A 21,124-nucleotide genomic window follows, 5' to 3' on the forward strand; every position below is an offset into this window, starting at 1 on the left:
GACAGTTTGGAAAGAATAATTGTTTCTGGAAACGTTCCGGGGAGAAGATCAAGAGGACGATCACCAACTAGATGGTCCGACCAAATAAAGAATTCAGCTGGAAACTCATTCTGCGAAGCTCTTAGAGCAGCTGAAGATAGAGACCAATGGAGAAACATTGTTAGGAATATTGGAAGAAGTCACGATCCTCAGTAATGAGGAAACGACAAGAGAGAGAGAGAGAGAGAGAGAGAGAGAGAGAGATATTTTAGAAGATCTTGTTTTGCCATTTGCCATGCAAGCCAATGCACCATGACGCAGGTCTTCATCTCGGTAGAATAGTAAATACTCTTGATGAGATTCAATCTAAATATTATATTGGCCACCATATATCATATATTCATACCATACCATATTAAATTTAAATCCGATTATACAATTTATATGATAGTTCAAAACATCACATTCGGAAAAGAAATCCTATTCCTATGACACTGGAGGCATCACAAAAATTTTATTTCACACGTTAATTTCAAAATATGCAATATTTTTGTCTAAGTTTAAGTTTTTGTTTAAGTTTTAATAAAATGAACTCAAAATGCGAATGAATTTTTTCAGGCTTAAGTTAGTGGACAGTGTTACTTCTTGTGCTGATTACGACCTACAAGCAGTAATATTGGAATTAATTTTCCGCATGTACAGCCAACGTATCATCCACAGCAAATTATATGAATTAATCCCCGAGTCCGAAGAATTGACCAGTTTGTTTTCCCAAATAAAAGCCGTAACTTTTGACGAAGACTTAAAGAAATTTTTGAATACCTTGAATGCAAAATACGACAAAGTTTTTACTCTTCTGTGTACTGATATAATCTTAGATAACACATGTTCTATTCCAGTTGAGGTAACTTGTAACGTTATTCAATTATTTCTTGTCTTTTATTTCTACATATACACCATTTCTTTATAATACTTATTAGTGAGTAGAAGTACCACATTATAGTCTGTGATTCTTCTTCCCTTTTGGTACTTTTGATTACTCGATCCTGAATTTACCTATTACGCCAGTCAATGGGAGCAAGAATAGGATATTACCTCCGAATTTTATCCTATTGCATGGATTTTAATGAAATTTTGAGCCTAGCCTCTACTTATCTCCTAATTCAAAGTCTAGCCTATGCCGATGTGTGCTTTTATCGTGGGGGTGGTTCCCACCCCTTCCTAGGGGTGGAAAATTTTTTGGTTAAAATTACCACGGAATTCGCTAGAGAACCTAATTCTAAGCAAAAACTGTTCCATAATTTTTTTTTGAAAACTCAATACTTTTTGAGTTATTCGTAGTTGAAAATTGGCCATTTTCATTGAAACAATACATACCTTTTCGAACGGTTTTTTGCGAATACCTTAAAAACTATGCATCTGACTAAAAAAACTATATTAAACATTTTTGTAGGTTATAAAAAACAAAGAGACACTTGCCTTCATAAATCTTCTAGTTATAATACAAAAAGAGATATGATAGGTGAAAATAGTTCGTTTTTTGGTACATTCTCAAATTGGTGTATTCAACTTAAAATGACAGAGAAACGGTCGATTTTAGGTGTGTAATGCTACTAATACCTTTTGTAGTGCTTGAAAATACCTTTAAAATGAGCTATATTAAAGGTCTATTACATTAAAACTAAGGTAGATATGCTGCAAACAAAATTGATAACTAATGTATTTTAAGAAGAAAATGAGAAGTAATTTTAACCTTCATCCACCAAAATGTAAATACATATTCCTTCCACAATACCTTTTATTATAGTGTTTTTCTATGTTCAAAAAGTTGGATGGGATTAAAATGAATGGTTTTTGAAAAAAAAAATCAAATTATAGAGAGCATTTTTAAACTTTCTTAAAAATCTTCCTTTTTCTCCATGTAACTTGAAAATGATAAGAAATACAGTAATGAAAAATAAAAAGGAAATTTTTACCTGAAAAAGCCCTACATTTTTGTGTGGTATCTTTTTTTCGTATCTCTTATCTTTTTCGAGTTACAAGGAGGAAAAGAAAGATTTTTAAGAAAATTTTGAAATGCCGCTCTATAATTTGATCTTATTTTTTTCAAAAACCATTCATTTTAATCCACTCCAACTTTTTCAACATTGAAATAATACTATAATAAAAAGTATTGTAGAAGGAAAACGATGTATTTAAATTCTGGTGGATGAGGGGTTAAATGTACTTTCTCATTTCTTCTTAAAATACATTAGTCATCAACTTTTTTTGTAGAATATCTCGCTTAGTTTGAATGTAATCGAAATTTAGTATCGCTCATTTTAAAGGTCTTTTCAAGCACTACAAAAGTTATTAGTATCATTCATTATACACCTAAAATCGACAGTTTCTCTGTTATTTCAAGTTGAATACACCGATTTGAGCATGCAGCAAAAAACAAACTCTTCTTACCTACCATATCCCTCTTTGTATTTTAACTAGATTTATGAAGGAACGAATCTCTGTGTTCTTCTATAACCTACAGAAATATTTTATAGTTTTTTTGTTAGATGTATAGTTTTTAAGTTATTCGCAAAAATCCGTCCGAAAAGGTGTCATTTTTCAATGAAAATTGCCAATTTTCAACCACGAATAACTTAAAAAGTATTGAGTTTTCAAAAAAATAATTATAGAACAGTTTTTGCTTAAAATTAGGTTCTCTAGTATCTTCCGTGGCTATTTTACCCAAAACATTTTTCACCCACGAGATGGGGTGGGGACCACCCCCAGGATAAAAGCGCACATCGGCTTAGGGTAGACTTTGTTTCTTGAGCTATTACCTGCTTACTGTGAAAATATTAAGTAAATCGATTTAGTAGGATGGAATTCGGAGCCAATTACCCTCATTGACTGCCCTATATGCGATTGCTCTATTTTTTCTGACTTTTTTCTCAATAGGTATGTTTTAATGTAAGAAATAATTTCTGTAAATTCGTTGGAACCTACTCAGAAAACTGGACCCTAACGTCCCGACAACTAACTCTTCATCACCAAATAGGGCTTTTCATTCACAGTCATTTGTTTTGAGCTTCTGTCATGTGTCACATAATATTAATATATCTACGTCATACGATATTGGTAATACCAATGATACAAACCAAAGACGTATGTCGAAGATATATTAATATTATGTGACACATGACAGAAGCTCGAAACAAATGGCAATCGATGAAAAGCCCTATTCAAAAGATCTAACAAAATGCATTGCCCAGCTTTCCAAACCAGCCATAGAAAAAGTTCATAAAAGAAAAGTACGATATCAGCTCAAAAAGATCAAAATTGCATATCAGCAAAGCCTGTCATCAATGAGACAAAGGAACTTTTCAATGCATTAGCACTAGACTTACTTAAGTGTCGCAGAGCTGCAGGAGTTACCAAAATATTTCCCGAGTTTATAAAACACTGGTCCAAAAACTCCAAAGTTGCTCCTAGATTTCTTCAACCCGATAATGACGCATTAGCTCTCTAAACTATTCAAACAAAGCAAAGTTATCTCAATCTGCAATCCAGCTAAAGCTACTTCACTACCAGAGAGTTACACACCAATCGTCCTCTTAAGTGTCTGCTAAGAGTTTTGAGAGGATAATCTACGGGAGGCTTTTACAATCTGTCAGCAGAAAGGGAGAAACTGATGCAATGAAGAAACTGCAGTGATCAAGTTTTTTCTCTAACAACGTTTATTGAAAAGAGCTTCCTAAAGAAAAACAAAACGGCAGTAACTTTAATTGATTTGCACTTACGACACAGTATGGAAAGAAGGTCTATACTCCTTCCCAAACCCTTTTTTTCATACGTCATTAATTTTGACGTCATATAGGATTTGAAGAATGTCGCAAATCATTACATGCCATTTTAGTTAAATCTGACACTGACAGTTCTCAGAATATTTACATCTATATAAACATCAATATATATATACAAATATTTGCCAGAATATTAATATTTAAAATATTCAATGTAAAATTAAATAAACACAATATCAAATTTCACTATACATGCCCGAATATACCAATGACATAAAATATTTATATTTACGTAGTTGACAAATTTCTAACCTAGAAATTACAATTGTTGTTTTACCATATGATCGATTATTTTTGTGTCAAATTATCTTACTCGCCTCATTGATTGGTTATCTATTTAGAGTATTGTAATCGCCTCAACCAATTATACATCTATAAGTATAAGTCCGCATTAATACCGTAAAATGGGGTGAATAGGAACGGTTTTAAACTTTCAACTGAAAAAAATGTCACTAACACATATTGCAAACATAAAACTTATGCATTGTTATTTGGGTCTTACATTCCTCTTTTAATATTTATATGTTAATAAATTAAAAAGTTAATACTTTAATCACAAAAAAATCAAAACCTGGTGTTCCTATTCACTCCACCAAGTGGGGTGAATGGGAACACCTGTATTAAAAACTGTTGTGTTCCTATTCGTACATTTGTATGGTCAATACAAACAGGTCAAAAGTGTCTAAGGTGTAAAGTAACATACACAGATAATAAATATAAAGTTTGTATTGTTGGAAAAATATATTGTTGAAATGAAAAAAAATTTTAAACTCTAATTTGGCATTTTTCTCTGAAAGACTATTAACCAGTTTTTTTAATAGTGTAGGAAACATTCCTGCCTGATCCTGTTTTTCATTCCTCAACTATTTTGCGCCACATAATCATCATGGGTCTTGTTGCGTCTTGACATACATTTAAACTTTTTGTTCAGCAGTTCTGATGATTGCAGAAAAATTTACGGAATCCACATTTGGTCCTTCAAGCCATTAATACCACGCGTGGTTGAGAACCCTGGTAGAAGTTTGTTTTGGATTGGAGACGATAACCGCCAGAGACGAGCTAACCGCCAGAAACACAATTTGCAAGGCATGGTTCTTTCTATTCTCTTTGTGTTGATCAATATAATATGTATAATTTGTTGTCAGATGAGATATTGGTTCGTTTGGTCTTACTCTATGGAGATATTGGATAAAAAAGTAATTTCTAATTTGTGGGGTGAATGGAATCACGGTAAATATTATGTTCCTATCCACCCCACATATCTCAAACTCATGACGCGAACAGTAATAATTGCTGTTAAGGCTATGGGTACATAATTCGCAAATATTTTACGTGAATCCCTACTTTTTCTGTCTTTACACGGCAAATGACGTGTAGTAAAATTCACATTGGTATGGATATGTAAACATTACTAGAATGTCATTCTACTTGAAAATGTCATCATTAATTTAAAGAGATGGCTTTTGAATGTTCTTGGATAACTGTTATTTTTATAATTGCAAATTATTAATTCAGTTAATAAATGTGATAATTTTTTCTCTAACTATGTATTCAGTGATTGTAATAATTTATTTGTACAACAAAAACTAATACTCAATCGAGAAAAGAGGAAAAGTGTTAAAGTGATTTTTTAATAATATATTGAAATGGAACGCTTACAATTTTGAACATCTTTAACAACAAAATACTTGGATCACAGAATATATATTATCCTGATGTATTTTCTGCTTGGATCTTCCACAAATAATACACAATAAATAACTTTTTATTAAGTTCACGTCTTAAATAAATTATTTATCAAATACACTATATATCAATAATATTTAATCAATAACTCAACATATTCCCGATGCAATGTCAAATATTTAAAATTGTCACTGATTGTCAGTGTCTGACTGACAATATATGCTGACAATATTATATTCGGCTGAGTGCGTTGTAAGACAAAGATAGATTTGTAAAATATTACCACGGCATTATGTTTATTTTTTTCAAATCCTGAAAAAACCAATAAATATTTTTGAAAAATTTAAACGCAGAATGAAAGACTAAATTATTACCGAGGGCCGAAAGTCCCTTAGAATAAATAAAAAGTTTATTTTGAATGAGATATTTGAAATTAAAAATCACACTAACTTTTCTCTTAGTTTTTCATCCCTGTAACTTATTAAAATAAACATTATAGAAGTTCTCAGGGACTTTCGGCCCTCGCTAATAACGTAATCTTTTATTCTGCGTTTAAATTTTTAAAAAATATTTATTAGTTTTCTCAGGATTTGAAAAAAATGAATCCCCATTTGAATAGCATTGCAGCCGGAAATACGTTCCGATCCTCTTAATAAAAAAGTTAACAGATAAATCAAAATATCATCATGTTATATTCTTGTAAAGGTTAAAGGTCTGGATCCCGCGTATGAAAAAAAAAGTGGATTAATAGCAAGCTGAAAATTTGTTAATAGCTTAAGGGTGTCTAGTCGGACAAACTTTGATATATGGGAACACTGGAACAGGGGAAGTTTTAATTGTGGAACAGGTTAAAAATTTGGAACGGTCAGACCACGAAAACGGCACATGTATTTTGTCCGACAGAACAGACTTAAACTCTCCGAACAGATATTAAACTCTCATGCAAAAATCAGACTGCTATTTACAATTAAAACTGACCCTGTTCCAGTTTTCCCATATATCAAAGTTTATCCGACTAGACACCCTTAAGCTATTAACAAATTTTTAGCTTGCTATTAATCAACTTTTTTTCATACGCGGGATCCAGACCTACTAGAATAAACAAAAAAACAATATTCTTCAATCTATTTTGACAGACATTTTGTACTTACTGAGAAAGTTTTTTGGGATAAGAAATATCCTCAAAATTAACGACTTTGTTTGCACACCGAGAACATAGGAACCAGTGACGCCAACAACAAACCTAAATTTCCTAAAGGCATATCAAGTTAGCCAACTTGATAGGCCAAAAAAATTAAATAGCCCAACGAAAGCAATATATATGTTTAATTGTTTAGTGAAGTTTTGTTCCTATTCACCCCACTGTTCCTATTCACCCCATTTTACGGTATGCAAATACCCGTCAAGGATACATAATTTTCTAAGTTCAATGCATAATAATCACAGAGATACGTTTTTTCTGTCGCTTCAAACGGTAATGCGTTAGAGAGAATTCGATAATCTGTCACGCACTGAAAAAAGGATTTGGGACGGAGTATACTACTTCAATTGTACCAGATGGTACCATGCCATTCATTTAATAACCAAGTAATTCAAATGCAGTGTGACAGATTATTTCAAATTAGCGTTAATTGAGAAACTAGTAAATTCAAAGGTTCACAAATGGCTTACCCCAAGGGTGGTTCTATCGCTGCTCGATCGGGCAGAACGCCCAAGTTATTCTAGAAGGCGACCTAAATATCATTAACTCATATTTTAAAAAATGTAGGCTTCGGCCAAATCCTACAAAGACAGAAGTTACTGCTTTCCATCGAAATAGCCGCTAAGTAAACCACAGAATAAACAGAGAAAGCGAAGGAGTTATTCTAAAATATAACCCAAGCCCAAAATATTACAGTGTAATACTGATTCTATAGATAGCCGTAGCTACCTTTAAGATTATGCTTTGCAGCTTTTGACTTCGAAAATGTACAGATTTTGGAAAAAGAACAAAACTACAAAAAATATGTACATATATTGGAGATGATTCCCAAAAAAGAAGATCAAAATTGTATCAATAACAAGACCGATATCAAGGATCTCTCCAGTATACAGGGTGCTTCATTAATAATTGGAAATATTTTAACTGTAGATTCTTGTGCTCAAAATATTAAGCTTTAACCCAAATTACTTAAATAAAATTACACCCTGAATTACAGGGTGTTTTATTTAAAAATTTAGACACTATTTGTACCCAGTACTTTAAAACCGTTTGACATATTCTTGTCATACTTGGCAGTAAGTGTAGGTAGTGTACACGCTACTAAACTATGTTAAGCAAATGTTTCTGGCTGCTACCAGAGGTGTATGACTGGGAAAAATCATTGGTTGACCCTTCACGTATTCTACGCCACTGGCGGAATGGCTATTTTAGTGCAATTTTTCGATTCTTCAATACATTGTATGTAGATAATATACTCTTGATTCGTAACGATAAAGTCATTAGTTTTCGAGATATATCTAATGTTAAAAATGAAACGGCACAGTTATTTTGATTAATGTATTATGTGCCCCCCTCTCTTTTTACTTGAAATATCTTTAAAAACTAATGATTTTATCGTTACCAATGAAGAGTATATTATTTACATAGAAAGTATTGGAGAATCTAAAAATTATTCTAAAATAGCAGTTCCGTCAGTGGCGTAGAATTTGGGAAGGGTCAAGTATTCATACCCTTTTTAATAATAAATTTGGTAATAATTTATATATATTTTTTTAATTTTAGGAGGGCTTTGACGTTCATTTTAATGTGTGGCACAAAGCTCTCTCGTGGTACCAACTTCAACAGGATGAAGATGGACATGAAACATGGGAACTGATAACAGTATTTGTATCGAATGTAGACATTGCATATACACGCAAGTAAGTATATTATTGTTTTCTTAATTTATTACCATTATAGCCCGATCAGGGAACACAAAATTTTACGAAAACCTCCAAAAAAATAAAGGAAGGATGAAAATTTGGGAATAGGTAGTTGAAATTGTCTTTTATTATATAAGAAAAAGTTTACAATTCTACATCCCCTCCATTTTACAAAAATTGGGAAATACGGGGTGAAAAATATTTTCTCGGAGGTGAAAAAATATACGTTCAAAATGAGTCCGAAATTGTATAAAATGACTAATTGTAAGTAACTTTTGTTCTATAGAGTTTTTCACTAAGTTAATACTTTTCGAGTTATTTGCGAGTGAATATGTTCATTTTCGACAAAAAAAAACATGTTTTTGGACGGTTTTTCCCAGATAACACAAAAAGTAAGTATTTTAGCGAAAAAAATATTCTTAGCAAAAATATAGCTTATAAAAAACTGAAAAAAAATGGTGTATGCATGAGGTCTGTAGACCCAGTAGAAGCAGAGTTGTAGCTAATGAAAGTAGGTTCTTCTTCGTCAAATTACAAATCGAATATTTCAATTTAAAATAACCCAAAAACGGAACTCTTTTTGGGGAAAATTCATTACAACTTTTTTAAAGTATTTAAAAAAGTTTTGTTTTTGTTAGTGTCAAAATATTGCTGGCCTTTTTTATTTTTTGCTAAAAAAATCGCGAAAATCACCCCCTAATTAGCTTCCCAAATAAAATTTATCGTTACCGCTTCACAAGTTACTTTACTTATGTATTGTTTATAATATCTATAAGTTTCATTGATTCAAAGTGCTCATTTTTGAAAAAAATTGGGTTTAAAATAAAACATTTTTTTTTTATTTTGAAAAAAATGGAATTTTTTATGGAATTTACTTAAAAATTATTATTAGTAATACCAAACATCTCAAAGAGTAATAAAATGTTCGTTTTGCTTTTCTGAATATTTTTGATTTTTTGTTTTTTTGTTAGACAAAAATTGGTTATGCAAAACATGGCAAAATTTGCCAAACTCGTGTTACTCGTTTAAGCCATTTTTTAAAAATGAACATATTCACTCGCAAATAACTCGAAAAGTACTGACTTAGCGAAAAAACTCTATAGACCAAAAGTTGTTTAGAATTAGTCATTTTATCCAATTCCTGTCTTATTTTGAATGTATATTTTTCACCTTCGAGAGGGGGTATTCCCCTCCATTTTTGTAAAATGGAGGAGATGTAGAATTGTAAACTTTTCTTATACAGGGTGTTTTATTGGGAAACGGAAATACTTTAATTGTGAATAGAGGTCACCGAGGTGGTTCTAGGTGTACTACAGTTTTTGCCCTACCGACTTTTATTACCGAGTTACAGGGTGTTTTATCGATTTTGCCAATTTCTTTCCTAAGCCATAACTTTAGAACCACACTGTATATTTTTTTGTTATTTGGTACACACGTGTCTCATCCAAAACCCAAACGACCGACATACTAATCATAAGAAAAATGCAGGTCCGGATTAACAAAAAATTATAAAGTAATTGTGACCTTAAAATAACACCCTGTATATTGAAATTCTGAAAATCTGTTTGCACATTTGAAAAGAGCACAAAAAACTAAGTCCAATCGTTTTCGTCAATTTTTCGGCCAGACAATTTTTTGACTTTAATTTTGAAGTTATATTGAATTTTTTAAAAACTCTGACATTAAAAAGCAGGTATTATTAACTTTTAATTATAAATTATTAAATCTATTGAATAAATACTCATTTTCAAATTAATCAATACTTATTTACCACATTGGAACGATCCAATTATTAATCACAAGAGAAATCCAGGTTCGGATTAACAAAAAAACATAAAGTAATTGTGATCTTGAAACAACACCCTGTATATAGAAATTTTCAAAATTTGTTTGCACATTTGAAAAGACCACAAAAATCTGAGTTTATCGGTTTCCTTTAATTTTTTGTGAAGGAAATTTAATGACTTTAATTTTGAAATTAAATATATTAATACTTTTAAGAACACTGAAATTAAAAAGCAGATTTTTAAATCAGTTTTAACAATAAATTATGAAAGTTGTTAAATAAATACCCATTTTAAAAATAATATCAATATTTATTTACGACATTCCAACGACCCACTTACAAATCACAACAAAACCAGGTCCGGATTAACAAAACAGTATAAATTGTAACCTTGAAACAACACCCTGTATATTGAAATTTTCAAAATCCGATTGCACATAGGTATAGAAAGAGCACAAAAAACTAAGTTTAATCGTTCGCTTCAATTTTTTGGCCAGACAATTTAATGAATTTAATTTTGAAATTATGTCGAAATTTTTAGGAACTCTGGAAACTCATAATAAAAATTTCGATATAATTTCAAAAGTAATGACATTAAATTGTCTGCACAAAAAAATTAGAGCGGAACATTAAACTTATGGAATGGAAATTCTTATATTGGATATTGGATAAATGGAATTTGTATTTTATTTTTAGTTTTTCGTGCTCTCTTCAGGTGTGCAAACGAATTTTAAAAATTTCTATATACAGGGTGTTTTTTAAGGTCAAAATTACTTTGTATTTTGTTGTTAATACGGACCTGGATTTTTCTTGTGATTAGTAAGTGAGTCGTTCTAACGCAGTAAATAATAACTGATTATTTTTAAAATCAGTATTTGTTCATTAACTTGAATGATTTATTATTAAAAGTGCTTTAAAAACCTGCTTATTAATTTCAGGGTTCTTAAAAATTTGAATATATTTAATTTCAAAATTAAAGTTAATAAATGTTTACACAAAAAATCAAAGTGAACCGATAAACCCAGATTTTTGTGGTCTTTTCAAATGTGCAAACAAATTTTGATTTATATTATAATTTATAATTATAAGTTAATAATACATGCTTTTTAATGTTGATTTCTTAAAAAATTCAATATAACTTCAAAATTAAAGTCAAAAAATTATCTGGCCGAAAAATCGAAGCGAACCATTAGACTTAGTTTTTTGTGCTCTTTTCAAATATGCAAAGAGATTTTCAAAATTTCAATATACAGGGTGTTGTTTTAAGGTCACAATTACTTTAAAATTTTTTGTTAATCCGGACCTGGATTTTTCTTGTGATTAGTATTGTCTGGTTAGAGATAAATGAGAAATTTAAAGAGATAGACCAATTGGTGTATTACCACTTTAAATACAACAATTGGTCTATCTCTTTAAATTTATCATTTATCTGTAACCGGCCAATAAAGATAAGTGAAAAATTTAAAGAGATACACCAATTGGTCTATCTCTTTAAATTTCTCATTTATCTATAACCGGGCCATATGTCGGTCGTTTGGGTTTTGAATGAGACATACGTGTACCGAATATTAAAAAAATATAAAAGGTGGTTCTAAAGTTATGGCTTTGGAAAGAAATGAGCAAAATCGATAAAACACCCTGTAACTCGGATATAAAAGTCGGTAGGGCAAAGAATTTAGTATATCTAGAACCGACTCGGTGACCTCTATTCACCATTAAAGTATTTCCGTTTCCCAATGAAACACCCTGTATAATAATAGACAATTCCAACTACCTATTCCCAAATTTTCATCCTTCCTTTATTTTTTTTTGGTCAGATTGTTCTTTGATCGGGCTATTAAACCACAACCTTAAATCAGAATTTTTATATGAATGTAGTATAAAGCTAAGAGCCAATAAAAAGTATGTAAAAAAGTCGAAACAACGAAATTTTTTGTAAAAAAGGTGAAAATCAACATTTATTATTGTTAAATAAAAAAATAAAATATCTCGACACCGTTACCTTACGAAATGTTTAAAGAAAATCTATGGAAAATTTCAGGTAGATCGGCCAAGTAGTTTTTGACTTACAATGTAAGTCAAAATCATCTGATCAATCTGAAATTTTCAGAGAGTATTCTTAAAGTTACTTACTTTCATTTAAGATAAAATAAATTCTCTTTGCAATCTTTTATTTTGTAGTAAAAAAGAAGAACCAGAAAAGTTATTTCTTGAAATAAAATTAAATGGTCCGTGTCTGACATCGCTCACAAGCTACCAGGAATCGAGAGATGTAATTAGGGATATAACGGTAGTCACAAAAAAATCCGAAATAACTGATGAACATCTGTACAGATCTTTATTACAAAAATTTTTTGATGGCAAATTTCGCATACTACCAAACGAAAATTTAAACATCTTAAGAACAGGTAGGTACGCCTATTTATTATCCATAAAGTATTTCAAAAAATGGCTAAGCTATTTAAATGTCATGATTTATCGATACCTATAAAAGTCAAGTTACTACGATGTTATATCTTCGCTATACTGTTGTACGGAGTTGAGTCGTGAACTCTCACAGACGGTGCCTGCAAGAAAATTGAGACCTTAGAAATGTGCCTTTGTCGTCGAATCCTGAAGATATCTTATACCGACCACGTTGCTAATCAGGACGTCTTATAAAGAATGCTACAGCTATAAATGCTGTTAGGGATACATGCTACATTCTTTTTTTTAATGGTATAAAATTCTTGTCTAAGTAACTCCATACTACTATATTTGCGTTAAATACAAATATAATTATTGGCTGCTTATAATTTTAATTTGAAATTGTTTTTAGATGTCATTCCTGCACCAGAGAATGAAAGTATAGAACAATTACCAACTTCAAATCAATCTGACGAATCATCTTTAGTAAGTACAGCATTTCTATCGTATATTTTTAGAGGTTTGTCCTAGAAATATGAGAACAAGTGTATACTTTTGGTTTTTATAGTATTTCCGGTTAAAAAGGTCTAACTGGAAGTGCCATATTATAGTCCCAGAAATAATACATTTGACATAGCAATCGAAATATATTGAAAAGTCGAGCTTGAATCTTTAGTTCCGGTTTTGATGTCATTTCCGTTTAAACAGTTATGACCGAAAGTTTATTAAAAATTACTTAACTAGGTCTGGATCCCGCGCACCAACAAAAAGTTGATTAATAGCGAGCAGAAAATTTGTTAATAGTTTGGCGGTGTCTAGTCGGACAAACTTTGATGTACGGCAACATGGAACAGGGGAAGTTTTAATTGTGGAACAGTTTAAAAATTTGGAACGTCAGATTAAGAAAACGTCCCATGTATTTTGTCGGACAGAACATCCAATTGATTTGTTACCCTTTCTTAAACTCTCATGCAAAAATCAGACTGCTATATTACTAACTAACATGATCCCTATCAGTTGACATGTTCTTCGTATTCCACTCATTAAAATGCGCAGTTGGTGATAAACACTAGTCTGATTTTTGCATGAAAGTTTAATGAAATTGTAACAAATCAATTGGAAGTTCTGTCCGGAAAAATACATGCAACGTTTTCGTAGTCTGACGTTCCAAATTTTTAACCTGTTCCACAATTAAAACTTCCCCTGTTGCAGTGCTCCCATACATCAAAGTTTGTCCGACTAGACACCGTTAAGCTATTAACAAATTTTCAGCTTGTTATTAATCAACTTTTTTTTAGTACGCGGTATCCAGGTCTATTAGCGAAATCGTATATCAATCGAAACAAAGTTGCACAAAGAGTTCAAATATCGACTTCCGGTTCTACTTTGTCACTTTGGGTGAAAACTTAGGACTTACGAAGTCCAATTACCTGTGTTTAAAGTATTTTCTTTTAGAATGTATTGGATCCTGCGACGACAACGCTCCATGATAGCCGAATATCATCGAAAAATATATCGACAGATGAATCGAAAAGATTACTTACTTCAAGTGGATCAGTTGCAGAAATCATTTCTATAGTGACTACCACAGAACACGACGTTACTACGGATCTCAGTGAACACAGGACATCACCAATAAAGAATTTAACTCCATTGAAAATATTAGGTGGGAGATGTACTGGCAGAGCAGTTATTTATAAAAATTTGATAAGGTAATTAATTTTCATTAATGTAGATATACAAAATAAATTTTAATGAAAAAATCCTTTATAAAAGGTAAATTTATTTTAAAACCCCTCAAAGGGCCACGTCTATCACATAATGTTTTCGCTTCAAGTAGAGTCTCATCAGTGCTGTTACAGGCATTATTTGCTGAACCACCAAAAATACGGACAGTGCCTATCTCGGTCCAAGAAACAGGTAGGTCTTTTAAAAATGTCCCAAGTCGGCGCAAAGATTAAAACTGCCCGATGTAAAATATACCAGCTCGGCTCATGGGATATTAATTGTTTTTTTTTTATTTAGAAAGTATAGCCGCATCCACCTTAATGGTGATTAGCGGCGGCTACAGAATACAATGCTAAATTCTATAAAATATTCCTATGGATTTTGGAAATGTTACAATATTTTCCATTGAGTAATTAGTGCCCAATAAATTACTTATACCTAATATATATTAGGTATGTCCACTTGCACAAAACACGATTCTTAATGTAAGCTTTTATATCACTCGCGGTATTTCGGCACTCATCTTTTCTATATCAGCACATACGGCAATTTCACTCGCGCACTGGTTGGCTTTTTCGTTGCCTGCAATGCCAATGTGGGATGGTATCTATAAAAATCTGATTCGTCTAGCGTTTTCTTGAGCCTACATCACTTCGAATTTTATGTGTTTCTCAATAGGACATTTGGGATAGATCTGTTTAAGGGTTTGAAGAGCGCTTAGCGAGTCACTTAAGTTAACTGAAATAGAAATGTCATTAGAATTCATATGCATGATAGCTTTGAGCACTGCATAGAGCTTAGCAGATAAAATCGCAATAGAAAATTAAGAAATAAGTGTTTGAAAGGTTGGTAGTCGATGGAAAAATTTATCTATATTCTACTCCAGTAGCTTAGTGAATTTTATTATACGAAAATGTAAGTTTACTGGCTAACCTGAGATGAGGCGCCCTCGGATTCAGAGACCTCGTTACCCAAGTGTCGTAGGATTTTCTTTCTGAGAGTGGTGATAAAACGTTTGGATGATTTGTTTTTCAATTGTGTATAAACTTCAGTTAACATATGGTGTAATCGCATTAGGTCGGGAGTAAAATCTTGAATAATGATATCAATAGGATTTTTCGCGCCAGTAATATTGCTAATAATTTAAATAACAATTTACAGTTGGTCATAATTGAGGACAAAAGGGGTCGAATGATTTTCGATAAAATTTTTGACAGGTTCAAGGTCACATGATTTTGATGATTTCGATGCTACATGCTCCTTGTCGCTTTTAATCTTCTTGGATTTAAGTTTAGATGTAGGTACAGTAAAGGGTTTTTCTGTATGACTTGTTTCTGGAGAAGTGAGAACCTCGCTGATACTACGTTTCGACTGAAGGTCGACATTAATGGCTATGGAGGTGTCCATGGTGCTAACTTCATGACTTTCTTCTATATTAGGATTGTTCAGATTATTTGCTGAGCTTTCTTCGATAGGAATTTGTTCGAGAGATAGAATTGTAGCTGTAGGTTGAGGCATAGATTCGGGTGAGGAAAAAGAGATCGGTTGGCTGTTGTTTGAATTTGATATTGATTCCATTTTATTTTGACAGTTTGTGGCGATGTGTCCAGACTTTTTGCAGGTATAACAGGCCATAGTTTCTAAGAAAATTCGATATGTTGTATTATCGAAGTCTAAAAGGAATGAGTCGGGTAAGGAGATATTGTGAGGACTAACGTATATTTGTCTTCTGAAGCTTAAAATATGATTGTATTCAGGAAGATTAGAACTGATTTTTAGGAAGGTGACTGGGGAGAGAAGATTAAGTCCTATTTTTTGTAAATAATCAGCTAGCAAACTGTGTGGTATACTGGGACATACGCCTGATAAAACGATACGTTCGGCTGGAGAAATCAGTCTTCTAGCTTGTACAATATTATTCTCGATTTTTATATGTCCGTGCTTTTGCATAAATTCGTCCACCAGTTGTTTGCTTGAAAGGTACATACATATCCGATTGTTCGATAATCGAGACGAAAATATAATATTTTTTTGTTGAATTAGATTGCCCAATGGAATTAAGTAATCTTGCAGCTTCGTATTTTCTAAGGCGCTGAAGACAGTCGCTTGCAGTTTCGACGGAAAAGGTGTAGAAGTTGCTGATGAATAGGTTTTATTGGTATTTGTCTGCAGTTGTTGTACATGTTACGAGTCAGAGAGACTTTGAATGTTAGGTTCCATTTTTAAATTTAACACGAGACACGTGTTCAAAACTAATGCGGTCCTGACCAGTAATTAAGCATGTAATTAAACCAGTAACAAAACTGCAATAAATTGTAGCTTATATCGTACTTTATTGATGTTATTAAATAAGAATTAGCCAAAACTGGTTTACCAAGTTATGTTAAACAAAAATAATACGATGGGTGCACTTACTTGTATCTAATAAACTTGTCACTGAACTATTTATAAATAAACTATTACTCTTTCTGCACAAAATTAGCAATTTTGTTGAGACCAGAAATAAACACACCTTTCGTTAGGTCATTCAGGGCCGTACCTCGATATAAATTGTTACTATCAAATAATTTTACATCTAAATGGAAAAAATAGATTTATAGAGTAACTATTAAATAGAATGTATAAATCACTCATTATTAGTTAAGGATTACACAGGCCAACGAAAAAAAAAGATTTAAAAAACTTTTCTTATAAATTTATGTTAATCCTATGTATTTTTTGGCGCTAAAAAAGAATCTGAAATTAGATTTTACGTATCACCCACAGTTTTCCCACAATATGGCACTGGCTTATTCTACAATATAATAATTTGAAAAACACAAAATACCGGAAAACCTTAAAACGATACATTATTAGAATAATACCTTTTATCTAATTTTTATCTTCTCATAGTATAGGTCTGTACAAGCATTTCAGGAGTCAATTCTTTTGAATTTTCTTTCTCTTTTTTTTCTGTAAAACTTCACAAGTAGCTTTTTCTCCTATTCGAGGCACGCTGTTGTTCTCGATGAAGTGACCAACAGTAATCACCCATCAGGTTGGTGTTCCAACATCCCTGGTATGGTTGCTCCATCACCTTGATATCCTGGTGGAAGCGTTCGCCTTGTTCTTCACTGACTGCACCCAGATTTTCAGGGAAATGATCAAGATGGTTATGCACAAGGTTGATTTTGAGGCTCATTTGACATCACAAATCTTAAATCTTATTTAAAATCTTAAAAAACTTATCTAATAAATTAGCTACTATAAGCTCGTAGTTAAGGCCTTTCACATTACCTAAAAACTTGGTTAAAACTTTTTTGAATCCAATCCAAGCTTCTTTTTTCTTAGTAGTAATCTTGGTTTCAAAGGTAATTATGCAATTTTAAATGTTAAATTGTGAAAGAATGGTGGGTGATACAGCATTTTTAATATGATTTTCGGACTCAGCACACTAAATTACATAAGATACATTTAATTTTATCAAAAAAGTTTTTTCATCGTTGGCCTGTGTTATTTTTTGTTTCAACTGTTAAAAACACAGAAGAAAAATTTAAACAAGATTGCCTTACAATCAGCAACCTATTTTTATTTTAAAATGGTTAAAAAGCTGAACCTTTACCATAATACATAGAAGATAAATTAGGTATATTTTCAAAAAAAAACGTAATTGCTTTTGACTACATGAGCAGTGGCGTAGCAGATATCCAAACAGTCAATATGTCTCTTAACATCTAACCATTTTATCTAATAATAAAACACTGAAAACGTTTGTTTTCTATACTTCCACAGAATTTATTATAACTAAGTGACTACAGCTGTTTCGGCAGAGTGCCTTTCTCAATTGATATAGTTTGAAACAACAATTTCCAAACATCATGTATTTAAACAGTTCTTATATTGGTGGAGATACGTGGATGATATACTAGTATGCTTTACAGGAACTAACAGATAACTTGCCCAATTTCTATCATATATTAATTCACTTCATAATAATATTGAGTTTACAATAGAAACAGAACAGAATAACTCCATAAACTTTCTAGATGTAACGATTTCCAGACTACACAACAAACATGAGTTCTCCGTATATCATAAACCTACCCATACTGACACAACTATACACAATTCATTATCCCATCCTACACAACACAAATTAGCAGCCTACCATAGCATGATACATAGACTGACAGAAATTCCCATGACAAAAAATAACTTCGAGATAGAACTAAACATCATTAAACAAATAGCAGTAAACAACGGCTATAACGAACAAACAGTTAACAAAATTTTAAACCAAAAACTCCATAAGAAAGCCCTGAAATTAGTGTATCCACCACCACAGAAAGAACCCAGTACCTTCTGCTCTCTCACATATACTGGCAAGATAACAACAAAAATAGCCAGATACATAAAAAAGAAAGGAATAACACCAGCTTTCAGAACTAACAACAACTTAAGCAAATATATTAAGAACAATAAAAGCCGAAAGAGAAAGCAACTACAGAGTGGTGTGTACAAACTAACGTGTGGTGACTGTCCGAAAACGTACATCGGTCAAACTGGCAGAACTTTTGACAAACGGATAGCAGAACACAAAAGGGCATTCAACAATAGAAAAACAGACACTTCTACATACGCACTTCACCTTCTAGATCATAATCATTCTTTCAATGAAGAGTTTCAAATTCTGCATATTCAAAATAAAGGCCTTAAGCTATCTTTTTTATAATCTATGGAAATTAATAAACTGAAAAATACAGATATAATTCTGAATGACCAACTCGAGACAAACAGCTCCCCACTCCTCAACCTCTTCAGTTGAAGACTTAAAAAGGCAAACACATTGTAAACTATATCACTTGAGAAAGGCACTCTGCCGAAACAGCTGTAGTCACTTAGTTATAACAAATTCTGTGGAAGTATAGAAAACAAACGTTTTCAGTGTTTTATTATTAGATAAAATGAACTTCCATCAAGTAACGGTCGAATCCATCAATTATCTAACCATTTATTTTTATTTTAAACTGGTTAAAAAGCTGAACCTTTACCATAATACATAGAAGATAAATTAGATATAATTTCAAAAAAAAAACGTAATTGCGTTTGACTGCATGAGCAGTGGCGTAGCAGATACCCAAACAGTCAGTATGTCTCAAACATCTAACCATTTATTTATCCTATGTATCAGTAGCGAAATCGATTCCACGGCCAACATTTCCAACCAAGAGAAACTTTTTTTTTAAATTGAGGGTAGGATGTTTTTCTATGTTAATAAGAATTTTTCCCTAATCTATAATTCCAAGATAAAATTATTATTATACCTACTAAGGGGGAACTAATACCCACCTGTTAATCTTTGAGCCGACCTGGGGTGTTTTTAAAATATACCTGGGGTATCATAAAGGACTAAAGGATTATAGTGAGCCGAGATGGGAATACCCCAAAAATACAAAGGTAAATACCCTTTAAATATTAACAGAATGTGTTACAAAGACATTATTGTTGAAAAATCCAATTGATGAATACAAATCGGTAAGAATGTGGCCTTTGGCATCATATGACCCCCCACAAGGCACATGGGTTGCTTAATTGATAATATGTCTTCACGTTAAGGACGGTGAGTAGCAACTGAAATCAGTGTTTAATTCATTTCCCATTGACATCAATCATTTATGGACCATTGATATCACTTAACCATTCAGTAACGGAGATTGAAGGAAAGATTGCGGTTACAAAGTAGCGGTTTAAATTTAATAAACGCTCGCCTTGCTTGTTGGGTACGGCATTTTATTTTTTGTTGAAGATCTCGTTAATAATTCACCATCATTCCCAAGTATTTGAATGTTTTCACTTGCTCGAATGGAGCATTATCTACTAGCAGTTGTACTTTTAAAAGTGTGTACACTTATACACTTCGAAACTGTACTTATAATTAAAGCCCGGATTATAAGCATGACAGAAAGGTCAAAATAAGCACTTATATAAGCAAAAAATGTGGCAAAACAAGCAATGTTTTTATGAAATAAGCAAGGCTCAAGAAAAAAAACCTGCAAGTAAACATGGATATAATGATATACAAAATATGAATAAAGGACATTAACATTAAATTACATTTATTTTTAATTACCGTATTATTAACAATAAATAAAAAATTACAAAAGTGTTATAATAAAAAAATCGAAATATAATTAACATATTAATATATTTTTATTCGTGGCCATTAGCATAAAAACAATTAACAATATGAAGAGCTCAAAGCTAAAAGGATGAGGGTCCATTTTTTGTCATTATGGAGATAATGCTAATTTCTTGTACGTTATCTCATGTAAAATATTGCATGGTATCTAACTAAGCAATAATGATGAAGGTGTACAAGCCATCCAGCTTTGAAAAATACGTCTTCTAGGCTAAAGGAATGAAGGTTAACATATGCAGGCTAAAAGGATGACAGTCCACCTAGTTCAGATTGCTGACCACAGAGGTCTCTGCTATTAGTGCTGTTTATTGTCTAGATATTTTGTTAATGTTCATACCTGTGTTTATTTCATAGACATATTATTATATAGGTATATGGTTTATTTACAGCTTTCTGTTATTCTGGTGTACATTGGTGTTATTCTGTAAAGTTTACAGTATATTTTGACGCACTGCCACATGCTTAAAACTTTTCATTGTATCTATTACTAACAGTCAACCGATCTGTATGATAATAACTTTTAAAAATATAGATTACCGTATCCTGTATTTTTAGTTTCATTTTAAGACATATTAGTGGACCATCATCCATTTAGCCTGAGATTTCATGACATCA

The 21,124-nt window shown here is 31.9% G+C and overlaps 1 protein-coding gene across 3 annotated transcripts in view; it reads left to right on the forward strand.

The window, feature by feature from the left end:
- LOC126879478 (titin-like) overlaps positions 1–21,124 on the forward strand; it is a 77,330-nt gene that overhangs the window by 12,207 nt on the left and 43,999 nt on the right. For all 3 annotated transcript variants that reach the window (XM_050642508.1, XM_050642510.1, XM_050642509.1), the window contains exons 4-8: positions 598–883; positions 8,272–8,408; positions 12,379–12,605; positions 13,016–13,089; positions 14,059–14,315. In XM_050642508.1, coding sequence (XP_050498465.1) covers positions 598–883; positions 8,272–8,408; positions 12,379–12,605; positions 13,016–13,089; positions 14,059–14,315 — 981 coding nt within the window. The remainder of the gene's footprint in view (positions 1–597; positions 884–8,271; positions 8,409–12,378; positions 12,606–13,015; positions 13,090–14,058; positions 14,316–21,124) is intronic.

The sequence above is a fragment of the Diabrotica virgifera genome, chromosome 2 (assembly GCF_917563875.1).
Source record: "Diabrotica virgifera virgifera chromosome 2, PGI_DIABVI_V3a".
Classification (NCBI taxonomy): Eukaryota; Metazoa; Arthropoda; class Insecta; order Coleoptera; family Chrysomelidae; genus Diabrotica; species Diabrotica virgifera.